General features: G+C 40.1%; 1 protein-coding gene across 1 annotated transcript in view; it reads right to left on the bottom strand.

Moving 5' to 3' along the window:
- Positions 1–21862, bottom strand: part of lmbrd1 (LMBR1 domain containing 1) — a 171496-nt gene that overhangs the window by 90854 nt on the left and 58780 nt on the right. Inside the window, exons 5-7 of the mRNA XM_037533048.1 lie at positions 18594–18661; positions 12378–12466; positions 1972–2045 (exon numbers count right to left, since the gene is read on the bottom strand). Of these exons, the coding sequence (XP_037388945.1) occupies positions 1972–2045; positions 12378–12466; positions 18594–18661 (231 nt within the window). The remainder of the gene's footprint in view (positions 1–1971; positions 2046–12377; positions 12467–18593; positions 18662–21862) is intronic.

Genomic DNA, 21862 nt, shown 5'->3' with positions numbered 1-21862 from the left:
TCGTTTTCATATACAGACTGTATGGACTGGGAAAGGATTGATGTGTTTCAAAACTTCGAAAAAAGTCATATTTTTCTTGGTTTTTCCAAGATATGGACCTTTATGCAATGAAAGCCCGATTACCTAACAAAAAGCAGACTGTTAAATATGAACCATAAAACGCTGCTTAGCTTAAAAACAGTAGCAGCATTCATATCGAGGCCCAAATTTTGTCTATTTGACAAAGTCTATTTGAGATCACCATGTTACTACAAACATGGTTTGAGGTCAGCGTGATGATTTAGGCAGCTAGCTTGCATGACAACCAAATTGACCCCCATGGCCTTCTAGGCCTTCAGCAAAGCCTAATTTCTGAAATATTTCATTTTATTCGTGTTTATTGTATTTAAACAGTGCACAAATTCTCTTGTTTGAATATTAAGCTTTGGTTGGAAATTTCCTCACCTACTCAACAGAAAATTATTCAATCACAGTTTCTTTTATCCCTGGTATATAGGTACATACAGCCAAGTGGGCTCTACCACTGGTTAGGCCTTCAGGAGCTGAACAGAAATAAACACTAAAATAACAGTGAAATTAACCATTCATGTTAGGTGGGAACAGTTTCTTGAGAAAAATCTGTCATTTGAAAGAAATGGAAAACAAACAAATAAACAAAAAAAAATTAAAAGCTTTAAATATTCATGCTTAATCTGGAACAACCAAAAAATGTTTATCTACAGGCCGTAAACTTTGCACTAACATATAAGTAGAATTTCATATGTGCAGGGCTGGGCAATATGAGGGCTTTTCTGAGCATATTATAGATACTGTCAGTGTGGAAAGAACATAGACTGCATGTTTAATTACTAAGAGGGCATCATTTGTCCTGTTTAACTGGAATTATTGAAGTGCAGGATGTTAAACGTTGAATACAAATCACAGAACAAATCCATATTGTGGCACTTTGTGTATCATGAAAAGTTGACTGGCCCCATTTTTTAATGAAATGGCGCATCCAAAGTAAAGGGGGCGCTGTTCCCTCATTCTCTGGGCTACAGTCATGATCTTGGTGACTAGAATGGAGGAGTCTAGAACGGAGGAGTTTTCTTCCTCCTGACTCATAGATCTCTGAACTGATCTCTGACTCTTGTCACGTTATCAGACCTCATGTTTTGGATTATGGGGTCTCTGTGGAGGCGGCGAGGCTCTGAAGGTGAGGACACAGATTTGATGGCGTTTGCTCATTCGGTGTAGATGCTGCAAATGAGACGATCGTAACTGCCAGAAATAATGGATCATAACATGTTTCGTGGGTCGAATCCTGAGACGATGGTGTATTGAATGAATCACAGTATTGATTTATGATTTGTTGCATAAAAGTGATGTACGGTGAACACTTCAATGGAAGTGTGCAGGTACTGGCAGAAATTAGCATTATGGTGTTCTTTTCTCATTTTTTTTGTCCCAAGTTTGATATTTATGACCAAATCTGAAGGGCTAGCTCTAATATTCATGGTCAAATGCTGTGATAGAAGCTCTGAGTACTTGTCAGCTACATTGGCTTTGCAGCTCCAGTGCAACGCTAAAGAAGCAAACTTGCTCTGATTGATTATACGGTATTTCAATTGTGAACATTTTGCTGGACTTTTCCTATTAATTCAGGTCATAGGCTGCTTGCAGAAGTGCATCCAAACCACTCTGCGATGACTTCGACTTGCATAAGGAACACTGCTCAGTGGACTGCAATTCTACCTTGAACTCACCTGATACCAGGGGCTTGAGGGACTGCTAAGTCAAGTAGAAGACCACGTCCCTTTACGACACTGCTGGGGCAACTTCTGTCCTCCCCCCTCTATACCCCCCCATTTTAGCCCTCGGGACAGTGCACAGCAGTCTCTTTTTATGACCCTCTCAAGTGGGCAAATCAATGTTGCATTTGCTTCGACACACAAATACAGACAAATACACACAACGCTTCTGTATACTTACCGTGTACGTGATCACGGCCAGCATGCCAATCAAGGTCAGCGAGCTGATTGAAAAAGACAGGGCATCCAGGCCATCTGCGAGCAAGAGAGAGAAAGAGAGAGAGGGGGGAAATGTATTTATGTATAGACACAGTGGTTTGGAGCTGTGCCAACTATTCAGAACACTGTGTACCCCATGGGGAATAACAGAATGCACCCTTTCGTTTGCCTTTTCGTCATTCCCACTGTGAGGTTATCCTGCAAGGATGCAGCAAAATTTCAGCCGCCAAATAGCGTCAAAATGACACGTTCGGTTATTGGTTGAAAGAGAAATAAAGGCTGAAAGTTGTGAAGATTAAACAGACCTACAATAAAGTGCCTTACTGACCAAAATCTACCACTTTACAAAAACTTTAATGCTTATAAAAATGAGAAACACTTTGTTTCGTTCACTGCTGCATTCGGGAGAAGTAGACACGTTCAAACAGTTTGAGCGGCAGCGGATCAACAGTACGGCTTCGACTATTATTTTTATTAGCTGATTAGTCAATAATTATTCCTGGCATGTCCCCGTCTCTGCTTCCTGTGAGCGTGGCTCCTGTTCTTGTTTTACCTCACCTGTCAATGTCACCTGGTTGTCCAGTCTCAGCCATTACATCAATTCCCATAGCAAATTAAACTAATGACCCATGAAATATGAATATCACTGCTGTCGGAACAAAATCCCATACCTCCAAAATGGTGACTTTACAGAAGAAGGGAAAAACTATTTTACTTTTAATGTAAGTCAATGGAACCAGAATGTTTTACCAAGTAATTTTGAGCCATTTCTTTTGGTCCATTCACCATGAAATTAACACACAATGTAAAGAGCAACGGGTATTTTCAAATTTAATGTGAAAACTGAAAAACGATAAAAATGATGAGTGATATGAAACCTAAGCTTGATAGCTTAATTAGATGTATTTGTAAGATTAATACATGTAATCAAAGAATTGTCAATTATACTGACTAATCGTTGCAGCCCTAATCAACAGCGAACATGTCGGCCAAGTGGATCTATTCGGTTCCTATGAGGGACATTAGACAAGGGATTTGTAACCACTGCCCATGCAGAGTATCAAGAGGGAGTACAATGACAAAACACGTCTCCGCTGCCACTTAAATACATGATGTCCCATTCAATTCAGAGAAACAAGCAGCAGAAGTAGAGAGGAAGGTCCTTTCCTACATGCTGACACTATAGCTGAGGTAGGCCAGGTCCCCGGTAGGACTGACTCCTCCTTACTAGCCTATTGGTCACACAAATGGAGCCGTCCTAACGAGGCTGTGCGGTGACGTCACCAGAGCGCTGCCAAATTAGTCAAGAAACACCCAGTGAACCTGACAGGAATGGCAGAAATTAGCTGTATCAGGTGTGTTTGAGCAGGTAAATCACCAAACTGTGCTGGACACAAGCCATCCAGGACCAGAGCTGCAACCCCTAAATCACCTAAAACACTACAGTTACCTATTAATGGATACAAAATCCAGAACTGGAAACTGGGTTGAAGGTCCAGATTTGAAGACCTCTGGTAGAGACGGATGGGTCACTATTAGGCAAGCAACAGGTCACTGTTCCCCTTTTTATTGTTATTAATGAAACATGTTAAGGTCTTGATGATCTAATTAATTACTATTAATAATTAAAATAAAACTATTTATATAGCCTGTATAAGAAACTTTGTATTTAGTATTTCCCTTTCCAGGGGAGCACGTCCTGAAATTCGGTTTCAGCTCCTGATACTCGTTTCAGCGCGTCACTACTATCCTTACTATCTCACGTCAGAGTTGTACGTGGATCCATTTTATCAAACAGCTGCTTTTAAATGTGTGCTATGTTTGTGGTCCAGCACTACTGACTGCTTTGTGTGTGGGCACAGGCATGTGCATATACAGAGAGAGAGAGAGAGAGAGAGAGAGAGAGAGAGAGAGAGAGAGAGAGAGAGAGAGAAGGAGTGGGTGTTTTTCAGTGGGCCTCCATTGTGTTTGCAGCAGGCAGTAGGAGGCAGAGTGACTGAGAGAGGGAGAGACAGAGGGCATAATGCCAGCTGTCAGATCAGAGGCCAGATGAGGCATATTGATGGGAAGTGACCGTCACCACACACCCCATTGGGATCCCACCTGTCAGAGGGAGCTAGAGAGACGAGCATCCACACATATGCACACACAGAGAAGCTCTCTGCTCTCGTCCAAACAGAGAACAGCTTTGTATGCTGGCACCACTGTACACAGAGAGCCCCCTACTGTCTGTAGGTCAGCTGCATCAAGAAAAAAAAGCCTGTGCTTTTATCATCCGGCCCTTTTTCCTTTTTATTTTCCTTCGAGAACCCTTTTCATCACGTCTCACGCTTCCTCTTTCCATTTCCTCAAAACGTATGTGGCCTGAATCCTTTTCTGTTTGTCCCACCATCCTATTTTACGGGCCTAAAGAGAGTCAAAAGGAAGGAGGGGAAAAAGAGCGAAAACGTTTTATGTACTGTAGAACACACCACGATGAATATTAGCATCTCAAAAGGTGTTTCCAGTTTTTTCTTCCCATTACTTCCTCTCAAGCTTTTGTTAAGAGCCAGCGGCTCGGTTACGGAGACAATGGCGTTCGTGTTTGCCGCGTACATAGTTCCTCTGTTTATGAACTCGTCGTGGCAAGGAGGAGCCCGTGCTTTCGCCCGACACTCCTGCCAAAGATTTTTCGCAGGGATTAGACGGAGAGTATATTGTGCGCGTTATCGGCGGAAGCTCAGCGGCAGAGCCAGACGTAGCTTCCCGGGAAACGCTGGGGAAGAAGAGTGGAGGCTCTTATCTCGGCGTGCCTGGAGTCCCTGGGGCCGGCATGCACTGAGAAGCCGGCTGCCATGGGGAGATGTTTATTAAGCCGAGCTCTTAGCTGTGCCACTTCGCCACACAAGTGAGCCATGATAGCGCTGTGCCGATAAGCACTGGCACACTAAACTCAATCTGCGGAATTCGGGGGGCTTGTAAAGAACTCGGAAGAGCAGCCGAGAGTCGCGGAGTCGAAGTCAAGAAGAGTCGCGCCTTAAGCCCTGAGAAAGTGGATGCTTAAATTCTGAGCATGGCCTGCAAATACTCTGCTCATGTCGTGCGAGCAAAAATATCCAGACATTAATGACGGCGGGAAGGGAGGGGAAGTTAGGGAAAAAAAAGTAGGGGGGAATTAGCTTTGGAGTGTTGCTGCAAGGCTGGCTGGTGCTTACATCATGCTATTTCTGGTCGCTTTTTGTACTCGCCTGGACTCTGGAACGGGGCTCAGCGAGAGGAGGTGTCGGAGTGGAGGCAGTATCTGTGCACCAGCAGCATAATTAAGCAGAGTGCGATCCCCACTGTGGCCCTGCAATGTGATAAGATCTCCAGCAGTCTCCTTTGTCTAGAGCGCCCGCTCCTCTCCACTGGCTACACTTGAACCTTGCTGGCTAACGAAAGGGGGCTGCTCCCTCTCAAAACCCCTTTCAAAACAGCGTGAGAAACATGCAAAAGTCATGACTTTTTATAGCATACAAAGTCCTCCAGCACATCATTAGGGCCTTGCGACATCTGCAGAGAGGCCTTTTCCAGCAGCTGCCTTGGCTAAGAGGGTCGAGGGTCTAAGCTAACTCAAAGATGTTATGAGCCCTCTGGATCACTCGATCTCTCTCAGCTCATCTCTATAACTAAGGCTGCAAAGATCAGCCAGCAAAGCCAATAAGGCATCATATGACTGCTTTCTTACTGTTGGCCTAGGGATATGGAAAAGGTTGGTGTGTCATCAAAAGTGCCCTATAAGGCTTTGTAACAGGGATGCACAGCAGTAGTCGTGGAGGCAATTTCCAAGCAGTTTGGTGATTTCCTGACATACACTGACCTGATTCAACTCACCCGTTAACCCTAAATGATCAAGTTTTATTACAAACTTCTATAATATAAGAACAGCTCAGCCAGTTTGCACTGAAGTGCATGTAATTACTCAATAATAAGCCTTAGCATGTGATAAGCCTGGGATTTGAAAGGGTTAACTGTCAGGTTTGTTGGGTGTGTTTGAGGAGCAAAAATACCAAACTGTGCTAGACACCGAACCTCTAGAACCAAAGCCTTGACACGATGCATGTGGTCATTCCAATGGGTACATGAGTACAGAAAGTGCTGGGTTCCAGTGTGGCTTCTATTCTTGCACCAGAAAGAGATAAATGGTAGCTGATGACTGATGAAGGGAAACCATCCATCCATCCATCCATCCATCCATTTTCTAAGCCGCTTCTCCGTCAGGGTCGCGGGGGGATGCTGGAGCCTATCCCAGCAGTCTTCGGGCGAAAGGCAGGATACACCCTGGACAGGTCGCCAGTCCATCGCAGGGCAGACAGACAGACACAGACAGTCACTCACACACTCACACCTAGGGGCAATGTAGCATGTCCAATTGGCCTGACTGCATGTCTTTTGGACTGTGGGAGGAAACCGGAGAACCCGGAGGAAACCCACGCAGACACGGGGAGAACATGCAAACTCCACACAGAGAGGATGAAGGGAAACCACAAATGGAATTATTAGTCAACAATTATCCAGTTCATCAAACAACAGTCCTTGGATTATAGAAATAACTTTTAGCTGCAGCCTTAGGTGGCACATGTGGGCACATTTGAGCTGCCTAGAGGTGAAGTGCTGCTGCAAGCAGACCTTGTCCAGCTCTTCTCTGGAGCTCTTGCTTTGCCTACTCTGAGATTGTGTTCATTAAAAGCAGAGGGCGCGTAGAAAGGGAGGACACCGGCACTTATGTGAGAACGTCTGTTGGAGCCGGCTTCTGTTAAAGAGTCTGGCACAGCTGCTCGAGGCCGTCATTGGATTAGCCTGACTCCGCCACCCCAAGGCTTGCAAGCCAAGGAGTTTGAGAAACGAGTGCAGTGGTGTGAAGTCACAACCCTGGCTAACGAAGGAGAGTGTGGACTTCTCCACATAGCACAGACCAAGGCAACGGAGCACATATTCACACATGGACAATAACGAGGTTCCACTGCGACGGGGGGCTAACTACGACGTCATATGTGCCCTTCAAAGGAGGCCCGAGTCCCAGATGCGTGCAAAGCTAAGAGGCCGCACATTGCCATGGCTCAGAGAGTACCCAGAAAAGTCATTGACGCAGATGCTGTAGTAGGTGCCCAGCATCTCAGTCTGTGGCAGCGCAAATGAAGTGTTGGGAAGGAGAAGGGTCATGAGGCGACTTAGCGGGTGCACCTTCCCTTCACTCAATTAACCTCCCATCTGGAGGAAAGATGAAAGAAACAGTGAGTTAGAGAAAGGGTGGTCCACGCTCTCTTTCTCAGAGGTAAAAGGAGAAGGTTATGGAAGGAGTGCGGGGCCAGGCTAGGCAGTAGTTTGAGAGGGATTTTGAGGGGAACGGAAGGGTGAAGAGTTCATGACAGATGGGCTGATCCTCTCACTGATCGTGCTCGCTAGGCTCCTTTCTCTCCAACACCAAGGGCAACAGTAAGAAAACAATCACTACATTTCATTTTGCTTAAAGCACAGGCATAAGACCAGCCTTCCCAGCACCTGTGCACATGCATTTAACTCTGTAGGGGCGACAAGTGCAAGATCATACGTGACTGAAATCCAGTTATGAGCCAATGAAGACGAGAGATACGTCATCTGCCTCTCACTGTGTGGACCTGGTGGACACGTGTGTCCGACTACATTGTGTGTGAAACTGAACAATGGACACTCAGGAAATCGGACAGTCACACCGGAAACCCTTCGTTCCTCATTCAGTCCATTCCGGAGACAGACGTGAAATGGTATGTAAAAAGTTTACATGAAGTGATGAAGTGATGAACATTTATCCACTATTTCATTCATTCATTCCACATTCCACTGTTTTCACGGGAGATTTTAAGAAGAAACCAGACTTTTTATCAGCTTTAGGGACAAATCATTTCTTTCCACAGGTCAAAAGGGCCTCGTTACGGAGAAAGCTGAGATTGTTCAGAACGTCTGATGTACAATATGTAGGTTTTATGTCGGATGCAAGAGCTTTTAAATGTGCATTCAAGAATATAAGCGAAAATGAAGAAGAGGGTTAAGGCGCATATATCAAGACATATTCCAAGCGATTCAGGACCGTTTCTGTTTGTCCCATTCATTGTGAAATGTAGAGCAGACATATGAGGCAACATCCAGTGGCAAGTACTGGGCTGATATCAGGTGGAACAAATGGATCAGATATTGAAACAAACCTAATCCTGTGCCAGAGTAGTTTATTTATTTTTGGGTCAAACATGAAAACTCCAAGGTGAGAAGAAGTTGTGGCTTCGGTGGCATCATTCTTATGAGAACACTTTAGTGACTGAAACCTGGGTAATTTTTTTCGGCAATTCAGATCCACAAATACGCATCATGTCCAAACACTGCACTGCTTTGTAGGTATTTTGACTTTTTTGTTAAAAATCTAACATCTTGCTTTGAGACTCCACATCTATTAGGCCACCTAAATGGAAGGACTGCTAACGTACACATTAATCTTTGGTCGCCCACTGTTTGAAAGCTACTTATGCTCAAAAAGTATCTTTTTTGCAAGTGAAAACATCTAACGTAGTTAATCTCTCTAATACTGCTCATTATTTGACCGTTTTCACGTTACGGTAGTTTTTTCTTTTTTTTTTTTACTCACACTTTTATAAGCAGTTTTAAGTAATTTTATCCTTCTAAAGTGTCTTATTCCATCGACACATTATGCTAATTATTTCAAGAAATAATGAAGATAATTCTGCAGACAACTTTCAGGGATTTCAAGAACAAAAAACAAGCAAAATGATCTGTCAATGAAATCAGACACTTTTGTAAGTCAATATTGCTTAAAAAACAAGTAAAAATGTTTACTTTTAGTAAGTTTTACTTTTAAGTTTACTTTTAAGTTTAATCATCTTAAAATAATCTTACAACGGTCTCATAATGAGAAACAATAAGTATTTTGACTACATTTAAGATGTTTTACTTGCTAAGACACCATTTTTTTGCAATGTGAAAAAAATCTGAACATGCGAACATGAAACCTTAATGAAACTTTACAGCCAACATACATGATTCCCTTTCTCATTCCAGTAATGTTATCTTACATCTAACTGGCTTGTGAAAATGAAAAACTAAATCTGTGGATTGACTGAATAATGACTGTGAGCAATTCCCCCCCAGAAGTCCCTGCTGGCAGTAAACTTCCCCAATACCCAAAACTAAAAACTCATCAAATCGATGATGTTCATCACTAAAAATGGCAGATTTCACTGGAAGGCAATGAGTTTGCATGTATTTCAGATGCTCATTTCACACAAAGTGCTTAATTAATAATATCAGATTGTAGAATTCAGTAGTTTTTAAAGAACAATATGGGATGTGCATCGATACTGACCCATCTTCCAGGTACAGGATCAGTAACGGAAAAGAAAAACAGTGGCACTGTGCCGACTCTATGACAATGAAGATGAAGGTAAAGAAAGGGAACAGGTCCTATTTTCCTGAGGCAGTGAAACAACATGTCAACCACTGTTACACATCACAAAAAACAAATAACGTCAGTTCTCTTGCAGGCAGAGCCATCTTTGCACTGTGTGAAAGGTTTGGGTGAATTGGTGTAGAAACAGAAGAATGTAGTGACGGTTTAGTGTCTTTTCAGGCAATCATACAGCTCATCTCACACATTTGCCTCATTCTTCTCGCAATAATGTACCATTACTATAATGTATAATAATCTACCTTAAACTGGAGCAAATTAGATCGACATAGACTGATTTTTCATTTCCTGAAGTAATTAAGCACATTTAGTGGTGTTGAGGTCTGGACTCTGGGGCGGTCAGTCCATCATTCAGCTTCTTTGTTTGACGTGTCCGTCTCCTTTTCTTCTTGATCAGCTACACGTCCTTTCAGACCCACAGCGCTGAGTGGTCTTCTCACAGTGGAAAGATGGGCAGAAACACCTATGGATGTTTTCAGATGTGAAGCAGCTTGATTTTCTCCTCTCTGTCAGAGATCAAAGCTTTCAGTGCTGTTTATCTGAAGGGGTCAGGTTTGGAGTCTACCAGCTCTTCCAGGTGGTTGTTAGGAGCCACATTTTTTCCACAGTTCGAGCTGCTCAGGGCTTTAAACTACAAAAAACGCACCCTGCACCCTGCAAAACATGACATCTAAGCACAGGAAAACATCTTTAATCCAAGTCTTTATCTTCAACTGGTAGAAATTTGTAGAAATAGGGTAAATAATATTAGAATAAATACAGCAATCTCAAAAATGTTTAATATTAGATCCACTGACTAGATGTTTTCACTTGTTAAGACATCAGTTAAATCATATACAGGATTTCTAGCCAATATATTTAAGATTTCTAATCTCAGATAGTTGTAATTTTAATATAAGATCATTTAACCTAATTTGAGGCATTTTTACTTGTTTTAGTGAATTTAGTATATAATTTAGCATTTAGTATAAAATATTTTGGCAGATCATTTTTCTTGATTTTTTTCTTTTCCCGTCAATATACTAAAAACAAGTTTAAAAAAAAAGCACCTAGAAATAGGTAGAATCATCTAATATTAACCTTACAACAACCCCAGAAATGAGAAATATTAGATGTCATGACTAAGATAACTTCTCTTCTCATTTTTTGCAGTGAATAATGTCAATATGTTGTAACACTAGCTGATATGCAGCAGTGACAGTATTTATGGATTTATTCAAAAAGGTCCATCGTGTACTTGTTTATGAACGTGGTGGGTCTGAGGTGCCGTTTAGCTCAAAGAGGTCTTGATTGACACCTCAGCAGCAGTTACGGCTTTTCCCTCCGCAGACAGACAATCTAGGCAGCACAATGAGCTGCACTGACACTGACAAGGCTAAATGCCGCCGCTGCCAACCCGGCACGTCACCTCCACTGCTCAGCTCGACGGCATCCTCCCTGTTCACGGCACACGTGTTTTCAATCAGGCCCAGTGTCGCTGTGAGTGGAGCAGGGCTCCTTAACACTAACACTAAAGGAAAACTAAACAGAGTTACTGAGATAGAAAAAACTTTACAAGTGTGTTTGGTCTTCGAGGAAAGCTGGAGCTGAGCTGAGCTCAACGTACTGTTACTTTTATTCGACTCACACCAGGTACATGATATCATCATCACACTAAAACTTCAACTAAAACTGAAACTTAACAAAAACTAAAATGTCCCTTTTCAAAAAACTAAACAAAAAACATGACTGCTCATTTAGGACTAACTAAAACTTGAATAAAACAAAAAACTACTAAATTATAGTTCACTAAAACTACTACTACTACTACAATAAAAGCTTGCAGTTAAATTGTGCTCATTAACTGTAATAAAACCAGCAATTTTGAAAAATATGAAAACTAAAAACTGTAACATCCACCTCAAAACTTAATAGAATTACTGAATAAAAAGTTTTAGTTTTAGTTCTTCCACTTCGTGAATGAGTCAGAAGCGTGTTTAAGATCTTTGAGGAAAGTTAAAGTCAAGCTGAGCTCAGTTTACTGTTCATTTTATTCTAAACTAAAACTGTTACTGCACCTTAAAGACTAAATAAAGCTATACTGAAACCAAAAATTATGAGCGGAGTAGGGTTATTACAGTTCACTAAAACTAGAAGTGACAAAAGTGACACTTTTCAAAAAAATATGAAAACTGAAATGTCCTAAAAATATCAAAAAATGAAATTACAGTGTAAACTTTTTGTGAGATTGTGTGTGGTCTTTAAGGAAAACAAGATCAGCTCAGTCAACTTTTTTTTTTCTACTCTTATCAGAGACCTGCTATCATCATAATACTAAAAACTACAACTAAAACGGTCCCTTTTCAGAAAATAAAAACTAAACAAAAACCATTAATGCAGCTTTAAGACTAACTGAAGTTGAGTTAAAATCAAAAGTCAAAATAAAAAACTACGCACAATGCAAAAAATGGTATGTTGTCAGGTGAAATTATCCTAAAAATAGTCAATACATCTAATATTTATCATTATGAGATGTTTGTGTACTTATTACAAGACTATCTAGCTTATTTATAGAAATTATTTACTTGTTTTAGGTAATTTTATTAAGTCAAATTATGCTTACTATACTGGCAGATAATTTAGATGGTTTAAAGCACAATTTTTAAAACAAGCAAATTTATCTGCCAATATAATGAGAGAATTTTACTACATAAAATTACTTAAAACAAGTAAAATATGAATATAAATGAGGCTTAAAACAATCCTAACAGGTGAAATATTAGATTTATCGACTATATTTCAGACAATTTTATGTGTCAAGATGCCCTTTTTTGCATATCTAAGATGGACAGACACTACAGTATGGCATGACATGGCAAACGAGAATGGCACAGTAAAGAGTAATAAATGGCACTTACTGCTGCTACCCAGCTCCTCAAACAGGTACTTCACCTTCTCCCACTGGGTGGAGTTCTGACTGGGTGGAGGCTGCAGTGGTACGAAGGCCCTGTGATGGATGACATCGATTAGCAGTAATTCACTGTGACTGATCTGCTACTGTAGCATCTAAACTTGTAATGACCAAAACACTAAAGCTGTAAATCCACAATCCCACTTAAATCACTTTAAACGCAGAGAGAGTCGTTAGGTGAGGCCACTGGAACGAAATGTATGCATGTCAACATGCATGCAGTAAATGCAGGAGCGAGTGCTGGTAATGCACTAAGAATGTGTTTCAATCATCTCTGGACGAGACCCTCAAATGAAGGGTTACGGATGACCAGGCTGTACAACACAGACTGACAGATTATGGTCTGTACTGTAATTATGCATATCGCTGCTGTCAGTACAAAACCTTGTAACCAGTTTCTGACACAACTTGAAAATGTTTGTTGTCCTTTACATTGTGTGTACATTTCATGATGGATGGACAAACACAAACAGCCCAAATGTGCAGTACTGATACATACCTGAAATCATACAGCATACAAGCAGCATTACGGATATACACCTGAACTATTACAGTGTATGACTAGCGGTACAGATATATACCTGTAATATTCGAGTATACAAGCAGAAGCATAGACATATATCTAAAAAATTATAGTATACAAGCAGCACTACTGATATATACCTGAAATATTACAGTACACAAAGAGTGGTGCTGATATATACCTGAAATATTATAGCATAAAAAGCAGTGGTACTGATATATACCTGAAATAATATAATATGCAAGCAGAGTTACTGCTACACACCTGAAATATTATTAGTATATGAACGATACGGATATATACCTGAAATATAGCACACAAACAGCGGTACTGATATATAACTGAAACATGATGTTATACAAGCAGTGGTACTGATATATGCCCAAAATATTATAGCACACAAGCACTGGTACTGATATATACCTGAAATATTACAGTACCCAAACAGCGGTACGGATATATACCTGAAATATTACACTACACAAGCAGTGGTACTAACATATACCTGAAATATTACAGTACACAAACAGTGGTACTGATCTATACCTGAAACATTACAGTAAACAAGCACCGGTACTGATATATACCTGAAATATTACAGTACACAAGCACTGGTACTGATATATACCTGAAATATTACAGTTCACAAATGGTGCTACAGATATATACCTGAAATGTTACAGTACACAAGCAGTGGTACTGATATATACCTGAAATATTACAGTACCCAAACAGCGGTACGGATATATACCTGAAATGTTACAGTACACAAGCAGTGGTACTGATATATACCTGAAATATTACACTACACAAGCAGTGGTACTGATATATACCTGAAATATTACACCACACAAGCAATGGTACTGATATATACCTGAAATATTACAGTACACAATCAGTGGTACTGATACATACCTGAAATATTACAGGGTACTGATATATTGATAAAATATTGTAGTATATTTGCAATGGAACAGTTTACAGTCACCTTTTTTATCCGTAGTCAGAAGCAATTGCTGCACATGGTTCCTTTGAACTAACATGGTTTGCATGTACAAATTGCAATCCACCCACAGGCTGTGTGACTTGTGTGGCTGAGGGGTCAAAACAGAGCTGTGGATAGTGGATGTGATCACGTTAGAGAAAAACTCTCCCACCTCCACCTCCTGGTAGAAGAGCTTGTCTGCAGAGACACGGTTTCATAAATAGCCCCCGGTCGTACGCTACAGCCTCTTAGCGGATTAAGCTCACGGCTTCAGTCCTCTAAACGGCTCTTATTAAAAAGAAATATCTGCTGGAGCAGTATGTCCAACAGGAGACTGAGGATGATGTTTTGCCAAAACGCAGACGTCTTCTCATTCGTTACACTGCCTTAGGCAATCATGAACCTTTACCACATACCAGGTTAATTAGCCAAAATTCCACTCAAAGTGACACAAGCGCATGCGAACATCTAAATTAGCAACTGGCTGGTGGAGAGGAATGAGTACGAGGACCAGCAGAAGAGATTTAGACGTTACTTTAAATCGACACTGGAACAACAAGAATAACACAAGAAAGGAACTTCATATTAGGGTTGGGCGATACGGCAAAAACAATATATCACGATACTTTTTTTTGTATCATGACGTTTCGTTTTTCAGAGATTTAATAAGCTGGAAGAGACAACACAGAATCTGTTGTGCCACAAACAAACAAATAAGTAAATATGTAAATAAATAAATAACTCTAGTCACAGAAATGACTTTAATAAACTGCAGGGCGTATCGCAACTGCAACAGCTAGTATTGGTATTTTGTCAATAATGTGCCTGAGAATACTGCAAAAAATGAGATCATAGCAAGTGAAAACATCTTAAATGTAGTCAATATATCTAATATTTATCATATTGAGACTGTTGCAAGAACATAAGGATTTAAAGATTTCTTCTAAAACTTCTTATAAAAATGTCTTATTCCATTTTTTTTTTTACCCGAGCTATTTCTCAGAATAAGTAAAATGATCTGCCAATGGAATAAGAAACTCTCCCAACTAAAAATGATTTAAAACAAGTAAAAATTGATGGAAATGGGTTAACATTTTCAACTCATTGGGACCACCGGTGGTTCCAAAGCGTCATGTTCTTCAGAACTTTCATATTTCATAAGCTCCATTCAGAAGCTGGGCGTCGTATGAGGCTGTAACTGTTTTCTCTCCAGTCTGATAGACGGTGATGTCATTTTAAACCCTTATAATAAAAGAAGCTGAACTCATAAGTTCTTTTGTACTGAAAGTCGACCCGTTTTTCCCCAAATCTGGGCTATAAACTATAAACAGACTCTTCAGTGAGCCGCTCTGTAAACATTACTTATATAAAATAACATCTGAAATGTTTGGCTTTCAGCAGTAAATTGTAAAACACATGTTCTGTTAATTTGAGAGGAGCTTTTACAAAATAAATAAAATAAAAATTTGCATTTATTTGAGTTACTGAACTCAACTGAGCCAACCAAAATATACCCTGGAGAATGCTCTTCTAACAGTCTCACATGTCCCAGAATGAGAAATACGACACATATTGACTAAATTTAAGATATTTCTCGTGTAAAGAGGTCATTTTTTGCTCTGCTCTTTTCTATCATTGGCACTCACTGGCGAAAATTAGAGCGTATGAATCAATCTTGTGGATAAATCTCTGAAATCAGGCAGCGAGTGATATGTCTTTAGGGCTCTCGGGAGGATCCCATGAATTGAATCAGTCCAGCGTCCAGGTCAGGCCTCAATTTGATAGCTCCAACCTTGGCCAGGGCCGGTCAGAGCCCTGACAGAAACAACCAGGCTTGGACTGGCACTCTACAAATGAACAGTTGCAAGTGTCGTGTGTCCACCTTCGTGCAGAAAGCGGGTGGAAAGCTATCATGTCCTTGCACATCAAAAGAACCGCACAACAATCCCCGCTGGTAAAAAGGGGCATCGGGGGCTTCAAAAGGTAAAATGGAGACGAAATTGCTTCTGTCTGTGGCTCCATCCTGACTTTTAAATTAGGCCTGTGTCACATGTCACTCTGATCAAGGCACCTCGTCCCGCGCGAGCGCCACTTAACGGTTGAAAGAACATTAAATTATATGACCTGAGGAGGCAGCATGTTGGTCCTGAAGAGTGGAGGTGAAATCCATTATGTTTATGCTGTGGAGCCTCAGCTGAGCACCAACTGAGCAAACTTGAGGTTAAACGAGTCGCGCCGTATTACATCACATCCATATATCACGCCTTCCGTTCAGGCACCTCATCAAGGATGGGACATCTACTGTAGCTAAAATATGGAAAGAAAAACCTTTAGCTTTGCACAGGAGTCTCCAGATCACCAAGTCCAACAGCTTTAGAGCAGTAATGGACCACTTGAGGACGCCGGTGAAGTGAATTTGGCTTGGATTCTGTTGCCCTTCCAGCATTTTCCCCCAACATCAATAGACAGATTTTAATTAGTCATTCTATGGAAATGTCCATTCTGGTGTCCCTTTTGCAGATATATTACACTTGAAAAACATGTTAGGGTTATAATTACTTTAAATTTAAAAATAAAAGATTTTTTTTTTGTTTTTAAACAGTTACACCTTCTTGAATCGGTCGATTTAGCAATACTGGATTTTAAATCAATTATTAATTCCAAGCACCACAGAAAAGTAAATAATCTATAGGTGACTATGAAATATATGAATTAAATGACCTGAAGAAAACAAATGGCAAATATTCTAAAATATATAATGGAAGTTGTTGTCCCCAGGAGTCATCTCACTGGTGTTACCGCGTAACAAAACTCTCATTTTAAAAGAAGTCACACTGATGACGTCACTCGACTTCCTTTGACCTGTTTACTGAAGATCTATGGAGAAAAGAACATGGTAAGTCTACTGCGTCTTTCAGTTACCAGAGATTTTCTCACTCAGCTCTGAAGCTTTTAGCTGAAGTCACTGGTGTGACCTGCTTTATTCTAAGGTAATTGTGAAAAAAATAGATACTGGACACAAATAATTTAACACAAGCTATTTAATACAAATGGATTAAATTACATATTTTAGTGGATATTCCATGATTGGCAGCATTTTTCATTAAAATGTCTAACTAGTGTAACACAAGTGACTATCTGTGACTCTTATGGACAGATATATAGATATATATATAAAAAAGTGGACGTTTCTGTAGGATGACCCATTGGTAAACAAGTAATACACCAATTGTTTTGGCAAGTTATCGAGTAATTGTTTGAGGCCAAACTATAAAAATGAGTTTAACGGAACAATTCTTTACAATTCGGGAGTCTTCCGAAGTTTCCAAAATGCTTAAAGCACAAAAAACTACTCTGAAAACAACTCAGTGTAATGCTTTCCATCACTTTAATGACGCTACTTTGAATTTCTTTTCATGAACATACAGATATATTTACATAAAAGTGTTTCATGCTGACTGTTTTGACATTATCTCTTACTGGAAAGTTAGCAAAGGCGTGTTGGCAGCCTCGAGAGCAAAAAGTATGGGAGCATTTCACAATTAAGTCCGAAAAACAATTGTCAGTTTGGCGCCGCCATATTGGGGAGGTCAACATCACTGCTGGACTACCTTCAGTACCATTATAGAGCCGCAGTTTAGGAAAGATACTGTCCAAAATTATACTGTTTCAAGAATATTACTCCCAGAAAGCGGGATAGGATTACGTAACAGAGGGAATGCAGTGATCCACACATGTTTGTGTGATGTTTATGTGTATATATTTTTGCACAAATTTTGACAGGAAAAGGATGCTGTCGTTTTATTTTTTGTATTAGCAGGAAATTTCATTAAAACAGTGAATTTTTAAATAAGGTATTCATCATTATTGTCTTCGCTGTTAGACAGTAAATGTATACAACCTCAAGCCAAATTTAAAGGCTGATGGCTAGGCAAGAGCTATTTGGTAATTGTGTGATTCATAATCCAAATAATCAATTAATCGTTTTAATAATCCACCAAAATAGTCAAGCGTTGCAGCCCTGAAGAAAACTGCCTCAACACTCCATTCGTAGATTCATAACTATCTGAATAAATGTTCTGATTTAAAATATTGCAGTATATTTTAAATTAATAAATATCACAATGTGACTTTTTTCCCCCCACAGTATCATCAACCTTAGTCGGCAAGTTTCTCTTGAAAGATAGATCTAAAGGCCTAAACAAGGACACAGTAAGGGCATCTAAGATGTATTTCTTTTAAAATACAGATATAATGGTGTCTCCACCAGCCTGTATATGATGAGGTACCCTGTTGAGGAAGCACTCTTTGTTAACTAAACGACAGATAGCAGGCTTGCATCTACTGAGCGCTTGCATAGAAGAAAGAGCCTGGACAAAGAGAATCTTCATACAAAAAGGTAGCCATCAGTATTCTGACTCCCTCATGGGTTCTAAGACTACGGCGTTCTTTCACGGCTCATGCCTGAGGTACTGAGTGGGTGTAGAACCACTGGCATGACAGGGATGGTGTCTTTGAAATGAGCAGGTGGCAAAAAGTAAGTATGGATTTTATGACAAGACTATTCATCATTAAAAACGTTAATGACAAAAAGCCTTTCAAACACAGAAACTGACAAGCAGGTGTGGCGTGAAGGCTGGGAGTCGTGTACTTACCCAATTAAGAGAAGTGCAGCGCACACAACGACAAACCCAACCGTGTACTTCAGTGCATTTTTGGCTTGCTGGAAGAAGAGAGGAAATGAACACACATCAGTTTAAGCAGTGATGACATCTGATTCCACACGGTCAGCAAGGATATAACAGCAGGACGAAGTCTGAGGAGCTGCTGTAGCCTTGTGAAGTGGTGAAGTGGTGGAAACAAAGAACTAAAGCCTCGGGTTCACTACACGACTTTTAAGGTCTTAACAGATTAGAAAAGACTGGGTGTCTCACACTGACAGACTGGATTCTGTAGATTTTTTTGGGGCAGCTGAAATACTGGGGATCCACACTAAACGATTAGGGATCCCACACTACCCAACTTTTCTGACCAAAGCTCACTGAACTCACGCGAACTCACACGAACTCTCGCGTTCTCGCATTTCTAGGAGACGCAAATAAACAAACGTGAGCTGCTGCTGCTGCTGTTTTCTCTGACGTTTGCGCTGAAACAGTAAAGAAGCAGCAGGTAAACATATTTAAATGAGGATTAATGATTTAAAAACGTGATCAGTGGGTATTTTATAGTTGTAAATGCACATTAACTTGATTGTGCTTTAAACTCAGCTCATTAAAAAGCTTCACTCCACACGAGACCTCCTGCCATTTTTCTTTGTTTACCTACTGCATTTTCTCCTTTCACACTCCCAGGTTTCACTGGCTGTTGGAGGAATTTGTTCAGATTGAGTCGTTGACCAGTTTACACTAGATTACACTAGTCGGGTCATGAAAATGTTTGACAAACGACTGGTCTGAAACGCGATCGGTCTGAATCTGAGTCCGTGCCCCTCAGACATGACTCTCTCTCCAACTGTCGACTCAGACCGCCCCATTAATCTGCAGATTAGAGCCGACCAGCTCAGAAAGAGGACTAAAAAAGGGTAAATGTTGTGTAGTATAACCCTGGCTCGTGTATAAGCTTGCTATTATATATGCAGCATATACTTTGGTACTGCTATACATCGCTGTCGGAACAAAACTTTGCATCTCCAAAAGGGTAACCTTACAGGAGAAGGACAAAACCTACTTTACTGTTAATGCAAGTCAATGGAACCAGATTTTCTCCCAAGTAATTTTGGGCCATTTATTTTGGTTCATTCATCATGAAATTCACACACAATGTAAAGACCAACAAGTATTTTCAAATGAGGTCAAAAACTGAAAAATGCTGACTGGTTACTACCAATCACAACATACAAAAATAATGAAATTGGGATTTTTAAAAATGGGATTTTTAGAAAATTCAGAATTGAATCGTTGAGATGTAAACAAAGCAATTCAGAACGGGTTGACTGTAGAGATACAGACTCTGGTGTATAGTGGTGGTGATAGGAACCAGACATCACAAATTCTACAGTGCAAATATGTTGCATTTGCTGACCAAAATGACTGAAGATCAGTCAAGCAGCTTCAAAGACTGAAAGTGTGTCTCCTGAAAAGATTGGAAGCTGGAATAAAGGCAAAGAATGACTCACTGACCCTCACACAGCTGAGAGTAGATTTAACTGTTGAGGCTCCTGTGGGACTTTTATTTTTTTTATTTAAATTGGGAAAGTTTTATAACTTTCTCCAAATTAAAGCAAAGTTGAACTTTCTTCACTACTTCTAAGTTGCTATTTAAAGCAAAATAAATCCAATTTGTGAGATTGACCATGTTCAGGTCTTTGTATAAAAAGACCATTTATACTTTTAGTCTGATTTCTTCCAGTGAAGCTCAAGTTCAGACGACTCTCAGGTGGTTTTGATCTGCTGATCAGAGGCTTATGTGCAGCTCGAATGTCATTAAAGCAAAAGGAAACACCACCAAGTACTAAGAAATTCTGAAACTCGCTCAAATTTCACAGATTCCACTTTTGTTATGTGGAAGAATTCATACTAAATAAGAAAAGGGATGCAAAATAAATGTGGTCTCAGACCTTTGGACCCCACTCTGTGCTATTCCAGGTACTGAATGAACAATAAGTTGGACTTAAAGGCCATTTTGACAGGAAATTAAATAAGTGACAGGTGAACTTTCGTACAGAACTGCAGCTCTTAGAGGCATTTAACGCTTCAGACGTCTTGTTCCCATCTCCACTGCTGCGAACAAGTGTGACTCAGTAAGCGGGATATTTCGCATCAAGCCACACTGAATGGCCTTGTTTACATCTTAACCATTAAATATACAGACATTAAGTTGCTCTAATTTAATTGAACTAATTTAATCATTTAACAGTGATGATGCACCTCAAAAGGACCTTAAAAACAGAAATAATCACAAATCTCTGCTTTTATTTTCAATTTATTGATTCCAAACTTTTTAAAAATGAAAAAAGAGGGAACATTTTATATTACTGTACAACCCTATTTCCAAAAACATTGGGAAAAATGTTAATAAAAACAAAATGCAATGATGTGCAAATCATTTAAACCCTATATTCCACTGAAAATAGTACAAAGACAACATATCACATGCTGAAACTTAGAAACTTTACTGTTCGTTGAAAAATATGTTTATCAGACATGTTTTTTTTTATCTGGAGAAATCTCTGTATGAAAGGGACAAGGCTGAAAACCAGTATTTGCTGGCTGTGATCTTTGGGCCCTCAGATATTAAAAACATACATGATTCTGTAATGAAAATCACTGCATGGGCTCAGGAACACTTCTGAAAAACACTGTTCTTCACTGCATCATTGTATGCAAGTTAAAATGCAAAGAAGAAACCAAGTATAAACAGGATCCAGAAACGCTGCCACCTTCTCTGGGCCTGAGCTCATTTAAAATGGGCTGAGGGGAAGTGGGAAAGTGTCCTGTGGTCCAACAAATCAAAATTTTAAATTCGGTCTGGAAACCAGGGACACTGTGTCCTCCGGACTAAAGACCACTCAGCTTATTTTCAGTGCACAGTTCAAAAGCCAGTATTCATGATGGTTTAGGGGGCAATAGTGCACATGGCATGGGTGACACATGCACATCTGTGAAGGCACCATTAATGCTGAATGATATACACATACATGTTTTGGCAACATGTGCTGCCGTCCAGACGACGTCTTTTTCAGGGAAGGCCTTGATTATTTCAGCAAGACGATGTTAAACCACATTCTGGATGTATTACAGCAGCATTGCTCTGTATTAAAAGGGTCCAGAACTGTTGAGCAGCTCGAATCCTGCATCGAACAAGAAGAGGAAAGCATTTCGCTTTCTAAACTACAGCAACGTCTCCTCAGTTCCCAAACACTTAC

This window comes from Pygocentrus nattereri, chromosome 22 (genome assembly GCF_015220715.1).
Source record: "Pygocentrus nattereri isolate fPygNat1 chromosome 22, fPygNat1.pri, whole genome shotgun sequence".
In the NCBI taxonomy this organism is placed as follows: Eukaryota; Metazoa; Chordata; class Actinopteri; order Characiformes; family Serrasalmidae; genus Pygocentrus; species Pygocentrus nattereri.
The sequence above is the reverse complement of the archived record's forward strand: the minus strand, read 5'-3'. Positions and strand labels throughout refer to the sequence as shown.